General features: G+C 36.2%; 1 protein-coding gene across 1 annotated transcript in view; it reads right to left on the reverse strand.

The window, feature by feature from the left end:
- The window catches only part of gldc (glycine dehydrogenase (decarboxylating)), a 73,485-nt gene that overhangs the window by 28,726 nt on the left and 27,672 nt on the right, over positions 1-17,087 (reverse strand). Inside the window, exons 3-6 of the mRNA XM_039759593.1 lie at positions 12,334-12,469; positions 5,575-5,739; positions 3,812-3,889; positions 2,521-2,668 (exon numbers count right to left, since the gene is read on the reverse strand). Of these exons, the coding sequence (XP_039615527.1) occupies positions 2,521-2,668; positions 3,812-3,889; positions 5,575-5,739; positions 12,334-12,469 (527 nt within the window). The remainder of the gene's footprint in view (positions 1-2,520; positions 2,669-3,811; positions 3,890-5,574; positions 5,740-12,333; positions 12,470-17,087) is intronic.

Consider the following 17,087-nt stretch of genomic DNA (forward strand, 5'->3'; position numbering starts at 1 on the left):
TTATGTTCTTTTCACAATTTCCTGCATTTCCAATAAGATTAAAGCACTGGTGTTTGGCCAATCCACATGATACCGAGTTAAAAAAAAACATTTAAAAAACCCCTCTGAGATGACGCAGTCTCACTCCATTATTTCACAAAACTGCTGTTTTGGTTGGGTTGGTGGGGGGTTGTTAAGGCATTGAGAGGTGAGAAAGAAGGGAAGGCACCCAATTTAACAGACAGAAGCACACATTTCTGTGAATGAAGTGCTTCCTACTCTAATATAAACATCTACACCAAGATATGGCTCACCATCTAATTGAAGAACACTTACATTTAAATTATGTTTTACTTAAATGTAAGTAAATGTAAGTTCCGGAGAACCCTAAATCCAAAGAGGACTGTTTCATTTATGTTAGGTAGAATGCCCAGAGGGGACTGGGCGGTCTTATGGTCTGGAATCCCTGCAGATTTTATTTTTTTTTTTCTCCCGCCGTCTGGAGTTTTTTTTTGTTCTCTCTGTCCACCCTGGCCATCAGACCTTACTTATTCTATGTTAATTAATGTTGACTTATTTTCTTTTCTTACTGTGTCTTTTATTCTTCTATTCTTTATTATGTAAAGCACTTGGAGCTACATTTTTTTTGTATGAAAATGTGCTATATAAATAAATGTTGTTGTTGTTAAATATCAACTCCTCCATCTTTTTATTTTGCCCGTTTGATGTTTATTCATTTATTTTACTCATCCTCATCTTCATTTAGCCGGGTGTCTTATTACTAGAAAATCATAATTATGTGTGGCTAGATATAAGTCCAACTTAATTATATTATTCAGAATACTCCTAGCATTACTGCAAGTGATTTTTAAAATGTTTTTAATATATCATTTAGTTTTTGTGTCTCTTTGCTCACTATTATGATGGTCAGGTGTCCAGTGGATTGCTTGGCCCTTTAATAGAATATGCGGTCTAGTGTTGATCAACGGATCGTTTTTCAAAGGGAATCTGCTGTAGTCCTCAGTGACCTTGATCGACAAATATTTTCCTGAAAATTTGCCTTGCTAGATTAAGGAAACATTTTTCTCTATGCACTCAATCATGTTTTGCGAGGCCAGCATGAAATCTCAGGGCTATAGGAGCCATGCACAGAACTCTCCTGCATGTGTCCTGTAAGATCTCTGCTAAGCTTCCAATCAGTACTTCAGTGTCTTTTGTTGCTTTAGGCACGATGGTGCAGTGGTTAGCACTACAGTCTCACATATTTTTAGCCACAATCATCAGTATAACATAGTTGGCAGATGCTTCCCTAGGCCTCAGGGACAATTAAGACACCACTGCACCATTGTAAGCCACTCAAAACTACTTTAGTTCCTCCTTCCCCATTGACTTCAATGCATCTTGTAAAGTTCTATTTCTGTGAGCAAAGTGAACTCTGCAGGTTTTGCTGATCGCTAGTGAGGCCCAGGATTGTACAGACACTAGAGGGAACTCTGAACGTGGCATCTGAACTTTCCCAGAAAGCAATTCCATGCAAGGACTTGAAAGACCCTCCTGACCATATGCCAGTGGAACTTGAAGTCCTGTGGAAAGCAGACAAAGACTCGGCCGTTGGGAGTAACGGAGGCAACACAGAAGCAGAAAGAGTTGATGCAAGGAGAAAAGACAGTTTGTTCAGTGTGCTAGACACTTCACAAGGGTGGAGTTTAAAATAAGGCTAGAAAGGCTTAGTCTTTTATTTTCAGTACCGCTCGTGTAAGGTAACTCCTAAAGCTCAACACCTTCTGTTACATCTTGTGTGTTTTTTTGTAATAAATTCTTTTTTATTTTTGTATTTTGTCCTGTTTTTTCCAGCACCCATCCACTGCCGGATTTTCATATTTTTTGGACAATTTTGTCATTATTTAGGGTGTGGAGAGATAACGACAAGGTAGTTTTCAATCAGTATGTAAGAGAACTCTTAGTGAAATTAAACAACAAATCTAACTGAAATGGATCAATGTATGAATGACAAATTGTATATTTCTTAGTAGTTTAACAAATAAACACAAACAATATTATTAAGAAATTGAGCCTTAGAAGCTGTTAATTTGATTAAATGCACAGTTATTTAGTATAAATAAAATTTACTGCAAGTACAGTTATGCAAAGCCATATTTTAGAAAATGATACATATTAAATTGAATAAGCTTAAATGAAAAAGTACCACATCTTGAAATAAAATATCATTGCATGCTCTAATGTGTGAGACATTTCATAACACACACACTTACATATTATTACATAGAATCTTGCTCTGTCTAGATTTAAATATATGTTTTAACAAATCCATAAACTAGCTTTTTATTGTAATTTCTTTGATATTTTCAGAAATTTATTTAATGCTTACATATCCAAATGGTAGAATCAAGAACTGTATAGGCAAATTAGTAATGAGTTATTCCACTGCAACACAGTTAACTGAGAAATCTCAGAATCAACACATTTGTAGAACTACTTTAAAAATAAAGGCAAGGTTTGCTTATCTGTCTAACTTCTCACCCCGTTCTGATGGGCTCTGTCCACAAGCCCTGTAAAGTCTTCAACACTGCCTTCTGTGTCTGGATACTGAAACAATACACCAGAGACATCTTTGGTGCTAAAATCCATTTCATTGGGCCTCTTCAGTTCTGTTGTCACACCTATATAACTACAACAAAGCAGTACATACAGAACGATTAGGAAGACAAGCATATTTTAAGAGGAACTGTCAAAATAATACAGGTTTAAATTTATATTAATGAGTTGAAAAAATATAATAATTTAAACATTATTTTTCATATACAATCGGCCTCCACGTAAATATTTTTTCTTGCATATAATTTTTTCTTGCACAGATTATTTCAGCATCTAAACTGGATTAATTGCTTCAGTGTCTAATGAGAGTATACATGCCACTTTGCTAGATTAAAATTCTCCTCACAGAAGAGGTTGTATAGAACTAGATCAAGCTGAGATCAGCCTCTGACAAAGGAGTAAATCCTGTATTGGACTATGGAATGTGCTGTAGATATGCCAGCTAACTTTTGATTTAGCCTTGTCCGTTATCAATACATACTTTGTAACCAAAAAACTGAACTCTGTGAACAGCCTATTTGAGCTTGGGGGATTTATAATTCACACAGTCAAAAGCTACTTTACAATTACACTGATAATTTGTGCAAAATAGACATTTCTAGTGTTGCACATAATAAACATTTTTCTTGCAAAAATTAAAGATAAAAAGGCAAAAAAACAACTGACCCCTTTACATTCCAGACTTAACATTGCATTATTTAAGGTATAAATGAGAAAAGTGAAATGCAGTTTACAGAGAGCAAGAGATGTCTAAGACAAGTACAGGAAGTGATATATATGAATTAATTGCTTCCTGTCCATCCCACTACTTCAGCTTAATATTTTTAAATCCTGCTTGATCTAATATAGAAAGTTTCAAGGGACGGAAGTGGGCCGGATGACTGAAGAACACAACAACACTCCTAAAGGAAGTGTTTATTTATGCTAAAATAAAGTTCAAAAGATTACCCTTTACAAACGGACGGACGCTCTGGATAAGACTAGAGGTTTATTTTACCCTTAAATTACAACTTGTGGAAACTGAACAGTATGATACAAGAAAATGCAGAAAACAGTAAGCCTACATTTATTTACCTCTGGTTTGCAAATTGAGTTAATGCAAACTGATGTCTCTACCAGCCTAAATGAAAACTGGTGAAAAAATGACACTACCTATCAGCAAAAACAGAGTAAGACCTGTTTTTGTAGTGGAACAAAGAATGAACCAAAATATTACTTTGCTCTTGTTTGTACAACTGCTATCGTCTGGGGGTGACATCGTGGGTCTATGTAAAATTTTCTTCTTTTGTTGTGCCTGAAATTAAATAGAAATGTTTACATTTATTTATATATATGGCTAAAATAGAAATAGACTTTTATATACAGTATCATCATTACAATATGCTGATATGCAATACAAAAATACTGTAAATCAAAGCAAACCGGATAAGGTGTAGCACAAAGTGAATATGCCACATTTCAGTTTTTATCATGCCACATTTACATTTTTTATTATTTTTAGCTATTACAATGCATTCTTACTTTTTTGTAATAAACAGAAATGCAATAAATTGAGATCAAACATTATTCAATGCATCAAACTGTATAGTTTTGAAGGATAATACAGCATAGAATATTGTACAACAATGTGCAGCATGTAATACATATGGCATTATCTGACTTAATAGATTATATTTGAAAACATTATTTTAAAAATTAATGACACATATTACTTGAGGGTGAAAACCTTTTCCTGAAATCCCTGGTCCAAGCTCTAATGTTGTAGACACTGTGCTTTCAGAAACAGAAACATATACCATTTATTTCAATACTTAGAAGAATAAGAGTAATTTCTCCCACACAAATGTGTACGTACACACAAACTTCACATCCAACCATTTAATTAATTGTGAAGCCTAATTGAAATGTATTATGTTAATACAAAAATGTAAAAAATATGATTTTTACTAAAGTTTCTATTTTATACAGAGCTATTCATAGCAAATACTCACAAAACATTTTGAAGAGCAGTTCAGTTTAAAAGAACAAGATGAAAAAAATGTTTTGCATGTGGAGACAGTTTACTCAGACAGTACTGTCAGAGTTTTAGCGTCTGAAGGCTCTCTGAAACCAGCTGGCTTGTCTACGAGTCTTTTTTGTGGAAGTAACTGTGGAAGTATTTGTGAGTATTACAAATATCTGTATGCATTTATGCATTAACACTTTGTGTATTTGAATTTTTACTTGAAATTTGTCTCGGAGCGACACAGTGGCGCAGTGGTAGCGCTGCTGCCTTGCAGTAAGGAGACCTGGGTTCGCTTCCTGGGTCCTCCCTGCGTGGAGTTTGCATGTGTGCTTGGTGTGTGTGCCCTGCTCGGAGTTTGTTTCCTGCCTTGTGCCCTGTGTTGGCTGGGATTGGCTCCAGCAGACCCCCGTGACCCTGTAGTTAGGATATATTGGGTTGGATAATGGATGGATGAATTTGTCTCATGGCTTATTCAGTGCTCTGAGTAATATAAATTACCTGAAAAAAGTAACTTAATATTGCCTACTCAAACCAACTTTGCCCAGTTTAGGGTCACAATGAGCAAGAACCTCCTCCAGCAGCATCTGGTACAAGGTATGGACCTGGTGATACTAGTCTGTTACAGACCCTAAACATTGAAAGATGCTATAAAAATAATCTTTGAAATTTTTATAAAATAGGAGAAATGGCAATTATTACCAAGACTTTCATAAGCTGCTATTCTGATAAAAATTTGTTTTAGTCATTGACCAAGATATTCTTGAAGGCCACACAATTCCAAACAGTGTACAAATAACAATGAAAAGCATTAAAATAGTAAAAGTCACATTTTCCATCCTCAGCCAATTATTTAATCTACCCATTATATAGAACGTAAATCAATCTTGCTCTAAAATAAAATCAATATATTGAACAAATAACATTTTAGGACAAGAAATATATAGTGCATTGTATGTAGTGCAGAGTTAGTGTACCTGTGACACAACTGCATGGCTTCTGCCGCTGCAGTTCCTTCATCCAGTAGAGATGCATTGGCCACATCCATTCCAGTCAGATCACAAACCATTGTCTGATAGTTAAGTAAGCTTTCCAGTCTGCCCTGAGACACTTCAGGCTGGTAAGGGGTATACTGTGTGACCCTACAAGAAAAATGACAAATAGGATTACAATTATACCATAAATGGGAATATCTTACCAAGTAGAGAATGGGTGTATTTATCTCCATAAGTCAAAGCTACTGTGATAACGTGTTTTAGTCCAAAAAGTCTCACATCTATACAGAATAATACATGACAAAATTAAGATTTGCAAAGGCGACAAATTTCTCATGAACAGATACTGAAGCTTACTGAATGGGTTATTGTTTAACTACTAACTCCAGCAAATATATATGGACCTTTATGTCTTTATACCAAAGAAGCCAGTATGGCAAACTAAACTACATGGTCATTTCATAGACATTGTGTCTTTTTAGAATCTTAATACTCACATTGATCATCCCCATTATTAAGCATAAATGGCCCAGAGATCTCGGCCATTCAAAAATTCAGTAATTCTAATTAGCCAATTATGCAGTTTTTAATGCAGAAAGTTGGCCTGCTAGCATCATGGATGCTTAATGTTGTGGCATGCTTATCCCAATTTATATCATGATTCATTTTGAGCAAGTGTTATGTGACAGTCAGTGTTTGTGCCCTAGTTTGCTTCATTTATTTTATTATTTTTAACATATTTATGGTAATAATGTATTTTTGTTACTATTGTTTTTTATTATTTAGTAGCTATGTAATATGGGGATGCACAAACCAGTGTGTTTCTTTGTGCCAGTCCCAAGCCCGGATAAATGGGAAGGGTTACGTCAGGAAGGGCATCCGGTGTAAAATTTTGCCAAATCAATATGCGGAAGGTGATCCACTGTGGCGACCCTAACGGGAGCAGCCAAAAGAGGAACAAGAAGTAGCTATGTAATATGTTATATTCTCTTTTGTTTTTGGATGGAATCCCAAGAGGCAGGGCCACCCTAATGTCACTGCTGAAGGACTGTCCTCAGCCTTTATATTCTGAAGTGACAGTGAATCTTTCAGTGGTTCAGTAATATTTGCAGAGATCCCCAATGTAAGCATTGACTTTTCTGGCTTCTTGGATTTTTTTTTCCTGGATTGTAGGTTAAGATTTGTTAATGTGGGATTCCTTGCTAGGCAGCAGAGTTTAAAAAAAAAAAAACATTTTACATTTCACTTGAGATGAATTTTGACATATTTTGAAGCATTTAAAGTTACTCTGAACTTCTGAAGCCAAAACCCCATTAAGGCTCATGCAAGTCTTAAGCAAGCCAGTAGTGTATTGAGGTCAGGTTATAAGACAGGTCATGTCACCTTATGCTAATCTAAAACAGACTTGGTAACGGTTAACATGTTAAAAGGGCCATACGTTTACGGTCATTACATGTGGTGTCTCACTTTATTCAGCATTATTAACTCAATCATTTTTTAAGACAGGCAAGTTTAATGAGAAAGCCTATGCAACAAGGTAAATAAAACACTTCAGTCAAACCTTTCACACGGAGCTTTCAGCAGAACTCTAGCTTTTAACACTTTCGCTTGCATCTCATCCATCCTACAACTTTGCCACTTGGAGCTTACAAAGCAGGGCCAAGACATGATAAAAATAAAAGGGACACAACTGCAACCAGTGGTCTTGTCACTGTTTTCTCTAAAAATGGTGCAACACTAGTGTTATGAATCCTATAAAGTGCTCCTCCCAACTCTTGCTGATATCCTGGCACAATTTTTACCTAACCTTGCTAAGAAAAATCTGGACAATGATACACTTACCCTTCTGGAGTGGAATGGTTTAGTAGCACCTCTTCAAAAGTATCTGAAACTCGTTCTCCATGGTTCATCGAAAATTTTCACATTTCATGGCCTGCTAGTACAACCCGGCCAAATCTGGAGGCCCTCCTGTTAAAACTTTATGGAGGTCCTCTTTCTTTAACTTGAACTCTTCCCTAACTCTTGGTGCTTTAGGATTTCAGCCATGAAATGCAAAAACAACCTTTTGGCCACAGCTTTTTGCAGCAGCTTTCCCTACTGAGAATTTCAACAAGGCTTATTTAGACTCTATATCCCAGAGTTCTCCTAAAAAGCAGATTTTTTCTTGATACGTGGTGAACCTAACCAGAAGAGAAGCATCCAATAGTCTTTAACTTGCCCCATGTTCTGCTCTTCTAGGACTATCCAGCAGACATTCCTTGCTTGACAGTCAACATATCACCAATTAGAGGTCATTTTACACCTCAGCACAGTCCGGAACATGAGGCCGCAGATCAAATGAAATGAGTACAAGTTAATTGCAGACCTTGTGCACTTGGTACACTTAAACATGTAAAGGTGACTTACAGAGTAGATGAGTGAAATCTGTGTTGACTCTTAATGAATGTCCATCTGTTTAGCACTTTATTGACATCTGAGATGGGTGTGGGTGTATTATGTATGTTTAAAGGATAAGTGCGTAGTTTCAAGACTTGTCTAAAAGGGGAGAGATCAACTCAGCAGAACTTCATAAAAGGAAAAGTGTTTTTAAGCTATGAAAGAGAAAAAATGTAAAGGAGGTATATCTTTGAGACTGCTGACAAAAAGACTATCCATAGCTTGCAAACAAAGATTTGAATACTTTGCTTTTCCTTTACTTCCAACTAGAAGGAAAAAAGTCACCATACACATGGAAATAAGTAACATAAGGAAATAAGTAACATATTACTATACTATAGAATTTTATACACCCTTGAATGCAATGAAAGAAAGTAATGTTCATTCCAAAGAGTTCTTTTTTCATTTATTTATATAGCACATTTTCATACAAAAAGTAGCTCAAAGTGCTTTACATAATGAAGAATAGAAAAATAAAAGACACAGTAAGAAAATAAAATAAGTCAACGTTAATTAACATAGAGTAAGAGTAAGGTCCAATGGCCAGGGTGGATAGAAAAAAACAAAAAAAAACTCCAGACGGCTGGAGAAAAAAATAAAATCTGTAGGGATTCCAGACCATTAGACTGCCCAGTCCCCTCTGGGCAAAAAATAGAAAATGCCACCACAAAATGCACTGCATATACTGTAGAGGAGCTGGATACACTTTCAAGGCTCTCTGAAATTCAAGATTTGTTAAATCTTTACAAAGCAGGAAAGCTGTACGTCTAGATAACTATCCAGCAAAATCCTATAAAAAATATGTATTAATTTTGTTCTGTTAATGCTAGGTTGCAAAATCTAGAGAAAAATGTTACCAAAATACTAAATGAGAAATTAATTACTAGTTTTTCTAAAAAGCACAAGATCAAAGAACATTTTTATAGGCAGGTATTCACTATAAAACCTTCAACAGTTGGTCAGCGTAATATAGGCATTATGATCTATGGATCTATTGATAGCACATAATTTACATATCTGTCCCAATGCAATTAAAATTTAATAAATTATATATGGAATAAACTATTATACTGTTGCTCAGAAGATTCTATTTATTGAAGTTATATAAATACTTACCATTTTACTTTTAAAATACAGAACTAAGCAAGGCTACAGATTAGCACCAATGCTATTTGCTATTGAATTGCATTGGCCATCTCAGAGTTCTAGAGGATATGAAGGACGTCACTTCCACATTAATGGAACACAGACTCCTAAGTAAAAAGAGCCTGCTCTGCCCTTTCGTGGTTTCTCTTTGTTCCGAGTCCAGTCCCACGTATCACTAAAGTTTGAAGAAATACTTCACAAAGGGCTCTCTGAATTAGGTAGGAATGAGGTTTTTGGACTGCTATCAAATACAGTATACACTATATTATGAAAAGTTTGTGGACACTGGACCATCACACTAATATGGAAATCTTATTCTAAAACCATGGGCCTTATATGGGGTTGGCGCCCTTTTCCAGTTATAACAGCCTTCACTCTTCTGGAAAGGCTTTCCACAACATTTTGTGGCATGTCTGTGAAAATTTATGCCAATTCAGCAAAAATGTCAGGTACTGATGTTGGACGAGAAACCCTGGCTTACAGCTGGTATTCCGATTCATCACAAAGGTGTTCAGTAGGGTTGAGGGCAGGACTCTGCAGTCCACTCAAGTTCCAATGCCACACTTGCCAAATTATGCCCTTATGAACCTGGCCTTATGCACAATAATGATAGAAAAAAATGGACATCCCCAAACAGCTGTCACAAAGCTGAAAGTGCACAATTGCCTAAAATGTCTTTCCAAGCTGTAGTATGGGGCTGGTGTAAGAAGTTGAGGGTGGCAGAACAAAATCTCAATCCCTTAATTCTGCTTTCAGTCAAGAAGACACAGGTCAAACCAATGAAGCTAATGACATCCAAAACTCTGCCTGCCACAGTCCAGCTGTTGTATAAACAGAGAACTGCAGACATATTACAGTCTGAGAGCTTTGCAAATTAAAACATAGCGTTTTTGTTTATTTAAAAGAAACAGCAGGATGTAAGCATAGCAACTGGTGTAGTCAGTAGGATCAGCCCAAGATAACTGACCAAATGTTTATACCATGTTAACCTACTGAAGATCTGGAAAGTGGGGGATGAAAGCCTTCCTTCTGGGGATTAAATCCATATTTATGTCAATGGGCATCAACTTTGGAGACAAACTATCTCCCAACCTTCTCAATCATCTGTGAAATTGACTATAACAAGCTAATCAGAACAGAGATCAATCACTATCTAATTTCCTACAGTCATTGAGACACAGTATATTAAACATGGATCAGCAACCAAGCACCACACTTGACAACTTGCCAGAATCCATGCCCTGATTAATTCAGCCTGTTTGGGGGACAAGTGTGAGACCATCTTTTTTTATCAGGAAGGCATTCTCACTACAGAGTATACGAATGTAATAGAAATAAGTATACTTGAGATTATTCTGGAAACTTGACACAGCTACAACAAACAAGTTCCAGAAAAGCTTGCTTTTAGTATACTAAATATTTGGAGCTCCAAATGACAAGAAAAAAGGAAAAAATGAATAACAAACCCGAAGAGAAAGAATAATAAAATAATAAAATATCTTACTTAAACAAAGCTTTCTACATACTGTTGAATAAGAGGCTTGTCCCTGCTTGTACTGAAGTAATCGTGTTTTTATGATTTCCTTGGACTAAATCTTTTCTCAGTTTTATAGCATACCTAAGTATTCGTTAGATTAGGGTGTTACCATTTGCTGGTTCAGACAGGAGTCCCAACAAAAATTTGGGAACTCTGTAACATCTAGCCTATAGCAGAATACATTGTTTGTTTGGGATCTTGCCAGGTGGAGTGTCATACTGTTATTATAATACAGAGCTAGAAAGACTTTACTATATTTACATAATGTGCTTATCAAGTTCAGAATTCAGAAATCTATACAGAATACAGGTGGTTTTTAATATGTACACATTGGATAGTTATTATAATGGCTACATGTATTTAGTGCATCTTATACAGTATTCTAGTGACTTTGTTTTATCTAACAAGTTTTCATCTTTATCCATCTGAGGCATGTGTCAGATATACAAGGATGGAAATATTATTGCTTGTGAGATATTGAATTCTATGAATTCTTATAAGGTTTAGGTGTTCACTTCAATGAATCTTATCCTTCAAACCCAAGGTAACTGCTGATCTTAGATTGATTTATTATTAATATTTGTACTGAATCCATGTAAGTTAAGCAAATATTGTTGGTCTTCATTTTAACTAAATGCAGTGGAAAAACATACCTATTAAGTTTTACAGGAGTCCATATTAATCTGGCATAAAAGATATGTTTCTTATCCAGGTGTAAAAATAGCCATTTTTGGAAGACCTGCTATATGTTCAACCAAAACATAAAGCCCAGATCTCTAACAGATAATATATTTGCTTCACTTTGCGTACTGAGAATCTGATTTTAGAAGCTTCTCTCTCATTGTAGTGTATAACTCAATTCATCCAGTCCATCAACAGAGGGAAAAAAAAAGAAAGAATTTTGCTCTTTGTGACTAAGTACTTAATAATTTACAAGCAGTTATTGAGGCAGAAAAAACAAAATGCACACAGAACTTTGTGTATTCGTCTAACAAGATTCCCTCAAAGCTGTTAACATGTCCACAGTCAAGTCATTTGCAAGATATTATCTGTTCATTAAGCAACACAACCCCTTTGTTGTGAAGTGCATCTATACTGCATTCATTAGAGGAAACTGGACTTCTGCACATAACAAAGGAGATATTTTTAGTTTAGAAAGACATCCTTATACTCTGTTTTGCATCTGTAAACAAAAAAGGCATTTTTTATAACCTGAAGATGTATGTATTCACCAATATGAAATCTGAAGTTCTCAGATTTGCCTTGCCAAGTTTGGGATTGCTGTACTATATGTATCACATTTACCGCCACCACATAAAAACTGGTCCTCTCCATTCTTTATTCTTTTTTGTGACAAAATTTTACTGTGTGTGTGTCTTTGGGACCCAGAATTGCCACAAAACTAAATCCCAAGGCGGGGTTTCCTCTTGGAGAATCGCCACCAACCACGGTCCCCCAAACAAAGGGGTCGTCCGTAAACAAGACTTAAAACAGTCTTTAGGACAACTATTCAACTCTATAGCATCAGTTGATCAGCATAGAGCCTTGTATGTGTAAACTATCCAGGAATTTTAAAGATATGATAGCAAAGGGTATTCAATAAGAGAAAAAAAAGAACAAACCAGCCTGAGTTTTCCAGTAGATTTCTCTGAATAGCAGGTGGCACAGAACAGTTGTAGTAACCCATACCAATGTAGGATCTCCATATCTTGTTTTTGCTCGCTATTTTGTGCAGCAAATCTAAAATCTCATTTTCACCTAAAAAACATCAATTTAAGAGAAAAGTATTAGTCTTATTGGAGCAAATGTTCAAAGACCCAAACAGATGCATATATGTTAAAGTCAATTACATTTAGGAACCCAGGGATGCTGACAAATTAATACAGTAAATAAATGTTATAATTCTAAGATATTCTAAGGGTAATGAGGGGCAAGGGAAGTGGAAGACACTTAGGTTACATTCACACTACTATGTTTTTGTTTAAAAATATAGATGGTCTCCATGTTTGCCTTTCATCCACACTACCCCTGCATTTTTAACTCCTGAATGCAAAGACTTTTGAAAATGCTCTCTCGAGCCGTATATTTCTGAAAACCCAGATCACAGTTGCAGTGTGCTTTGACTGGTTTGTGCTTAGCACATGGCCCTTCTTGGACTGGATTGTGCTCATTACATGTTCTGAGTTGCTTTGCTCAATTTAGACTTGTGCATTACGCTCATTGTCAGTCATAGTAGTGTTGACATAGTCTTAGGGAAGACATGCCATATGCCAAATTCGAACAAACTACCCACGACTGTTGCAGTTTAACCCTACAAGTAATTAAGTATTTTGGAGGAAATAACAATAGCATCTTCAGAAATCTTACTTAAACACCGGGAAGATTTTGACATTCCAGAAATTTTAAACAACAATCAAAGAGAGCAATATATTAAAACATTATAATCTATGAACACTATTCATTAATCAATAAAGTAAAAAAGTAGGAGAAAAAAAAAAGACTATTTACCAATTCATTTCGCATAATGTAAATTTTGGTCTGAACTGAAGCCTCTCTCGAAAGCATCACACAAACCAAGAATCTAGCGTGAGGCAGGACACTACATCATTACATAAACAGAAGGCATTTTTCAGTGACCAATTAACCTAGAAAACCCATTGTTTTTTTGACTACAACTTTTCAGAAAAAAAATGTAAGGTGTACTTCCCAAAAAGACAGTTATGTGTATAATTAGCAGAATTATAATTCTTACAAATAATTTAGCACTATGGGGAGAGATCAACACTCGCCTGGAGTGAGTGCTTAAAAACACTGCCACTTGGAATAGAACAGAGTTCTGGTCAGAATAGGGAGTACGCTCTACGGTCATGCAGCAAGTTTCTGATCAAACTAAGGTGAGTGTGTTACACAATACAACTTACATTTGCAACAAATGGTCCTGGTACAACTAGTCTGTCCATACACTGCTTTGTTAACTATCCAAAATTTGTAGTTATGAGAGTTAACTTTTCCATTTACACTTCCAGCAGACTACTGTGACCCTGTGTTAGGATATAGCAGGTTGGAAAATGACTGACTGACTAACTGACTTTCAGTAATGTTTGTCTAGTTAACTGCATTGCACTGCATTAAAAAGTCTCTGCCTTCTTATCCATTATTTCACACTACCAATAGAAAAAACATTTTAGTTGATTTGTGTTTAATATGTCTCTAATAAGTAACAGCAAACGTCTGATCAATTTCAGCATGCCTGTGGAATCATCCACATTTAGCCCGGAGTGTATTAATTCCTTTTACTACCACTTATTAGCAAACCAGCTTAACTCTTCGAGGGCTGAATATTTTTTCCAAAAAACAGTTTTATGAAAGGCAATGGCTTCACACAGAAATCAACATAAAACATCTGTTGCTGCATGCTGTGGCTGCCAGTTTGCCAAGAATCTGCAGCAGGATTGCTGCCAGGCTGTCTGTGTGGCTGGGGCAGCCGCAGCGGTCACTGTCGCAATACATTGCAATCTGGATTCTATCTCTTATCAATGTTAAGTGGCAGTCCTCCCAGGTGAACAGTGCCATAGGCGTGTCAGCTACTTGAACCTGTTCAGTACCACGAATATCTGCGGACCAGTCAGCTGAAGCTGGAACCTCACATTCATCTTTGATTGCTTGTATCAAAATCGGAGTCCAACAAGTCATAGTCCAGTTCAGAGAGAATGGGCAAAACGTCATCCCTGGAGTATTCTGCTTTACGCATCCGCTTTGATCTCTCGCCAGGTGTCAGGGCCATTTTTGCTGTTGTTTGTGCCTTGCAACTCATGGGAGTGCAGAAAATCTCGGTCAAAACCAAAGAATCTAGCAGCGAGACTCCAACTAAAACATAATGGTTGGTTTTGTCGCAGTTTACAGTTGATTACCATCGTCAACTCCTCCTTTTGACAAAAGTCGACATCAGCCCTGAAATAGTTAATCCAGTTCAGGGTCATGAGGGTCTAGAGCCCATCCCGGCTATATACTTGACACAAGGCAGAAACTGTTTCACTTTTATATAAAACTTAGCAATGTGAATTTTGACACATATTTGACAAACAATCATATGTACTACACTATTGTAATGTTCGCAAAATGTTTAAATATTAATTAGGAAACACCTTTATCCAAAAAGAATCATAAAAAAACAATATACTGTACATTAAAAGTGATTAATGGAAAATACAACAAAAATAGAGCACAAGAAACTTAGTAGTACAGAGTACTAAAGGAAGAGCAGTGAAAAAGAAAAAGCAGTCAGCTGTTGATGGATGATAAGTGAGTGCAGCTGTACATATCCAGTGGGGGGGCAGACAGTGGTACCACAGCTTATCAAAGTTTGTTATCACCATTCACCATGTAAATATCAGATTAAGAGCTACTCTTGGCCTTCATTATAAACTACAAGGGGTAACATTAAAAAAAAACAAAACAATTATGTGTGGAGCATTCCTTTAATTTTCGTGGCATTAACCCCAAGCTGGTCTTAGAATTCTGCTCAAAAATGGTTAACCCAGATTGTTTCTCAGATTTAGCTGTTTTGATAAGATATACAGCGTTAAGCCCAAACAACACTTGAGACAGTATCCTGGTTAAATTGTTTGGATAAAAAAACATCATACTGCAAAAAAATCATGATTTTTTCCTATCCATACTGCCTCTGTATGGTAATGCTTCAATATTCATAAGTGGGGCAGAGCTGGAAAAGCAGTTTTAGAACAAAGGAAAGTTGAATCATGCAATAGTGATGACATTGGTCATCAGACATTGATATGGATAATGGAAGTGATGCATACGGCACTGTACAACTGAACTGCTGATATACCTCCTGAATTCTGTGATGTGAAGGTTCACCGTGGTGTAAGTGGGTGTGTGGCAAATCGGGAAAAAGACAGCAATCAAGCCTCCTAAGCACTCTTCACAACACAGCAACTGTTAATGTTCATGTCAGAGAATATGTGGAACTTGCTTAGCCTTACGCTGTAGTAGCTTACAATAACACAATGGACGGCATCCATCAGCAAGATCAGGAAATTAAATTTTACCCTCTCAGGTGCAAAACCAACAGAAAAAGAGAAGTATGCAAAGATTGTGATCTCAGACTATTTATTGGTGAATGCTGCAAAATACATCAGAAAAAGTACTAAATCTGCATCAGTACAGCTGTGGACACCAGACATACCTTTCCTCCTTTATGTTTACATTTTAGTATTTACATGTTTCTGTTACATAACATCATTTTTTTATTGTTGAAAACAAATCAACGTATTTGGCTCGATTTACCTGGGGTAAACAATGCTACAGAGGCTAAATTTTACAAGGGTCATCTGAATTACTCCTACATAAGACCACCTTAGACCAGCATTACCATAAAAAGTCCAGGATTGGATCTGAAAAGAAATGCATCTTCTAGAATTATTACTGAGGCCTAGATATATTTTAGATTTAAGCAAGAGAAAATTATAAATTATTGCCTTCCAATGTAAACCCTTTATCAATAACTAAGTACTGTATTTTGTTTGCAAATGAAGCCTTTCTCGACCTGTAATTTTAATTAACGTGGCAACATTTGATTTTGTGAAACCACCTTCCCGAAAGATGATAGGTGTGATTGAATGACACACTATGCCATATGGGTGTCAGTAGAGAAAATCATATGACACAAAGAGCAGAAGTCTTGAATGTTTTAATGTCAACAAATAGCCATTTTTTAAAGTTAGTTTTGAGCCCATATTTACAACGGCTTCAACAAAAACTACTGGCTGTAGTAGGGGTATGTGAGATTGATATAGATTGACTACAATAATATCCTAATTGTTTTTTAATAATTTGTAAGCTGACATTAACCAATATATCACTCACTTGCAAAAAACAATCAAGAAAAGACCCTGAAAGTGCACACATTCTCTGTCATGTAGCCTAGTCTTGTGGGGCCAGAGGGGATTCTCAAACATGAATACACATCTGAGGACAATCCATTAAAATGTCTGTAGTGAACAGTAGTGGAATCCTGTACTGCAAAGGGTACACATGCAGGGCTTCTTCCTAAACACACACGGCCATTTTTTCCAGTATGTGAAGTTTACACTACTAGGGTTCAGGGAGAGAGAGAGCAAAAAAAAAAAACCCTGAACAAAAGACTTGACGCTCAGACAAAAATAAAAAGCTAAAATTGCTATTATCGGTTCAAGAGCAGAGCAGCACAATGAAACGTAATGATTAATCTGTACATTTTAAAGAGTACTGCAACAAAAGAGATGCTTTGAGAAGTGTTTCTGTCTGCCATAACATCTTCCTGTCATTTTGATTATTGCATCACTACACATTGTAACAGCAAACAGTTTAGGCAAGC

Source organism: Polypterus senegalus, chromosome 7 (genome assembly GCF_016835505.1).
Source record: "Polypterus senegalus isolate Bchr_013 chromosome 7, ASM1683550v1, whole genome shotgun sequence".
Lineage (NCBI taxonomy): Eukaryota > Metazoa > Chordata > Cladistia > Polypteriformes > Polypteridae > Polypterus > Polypterus senegalus.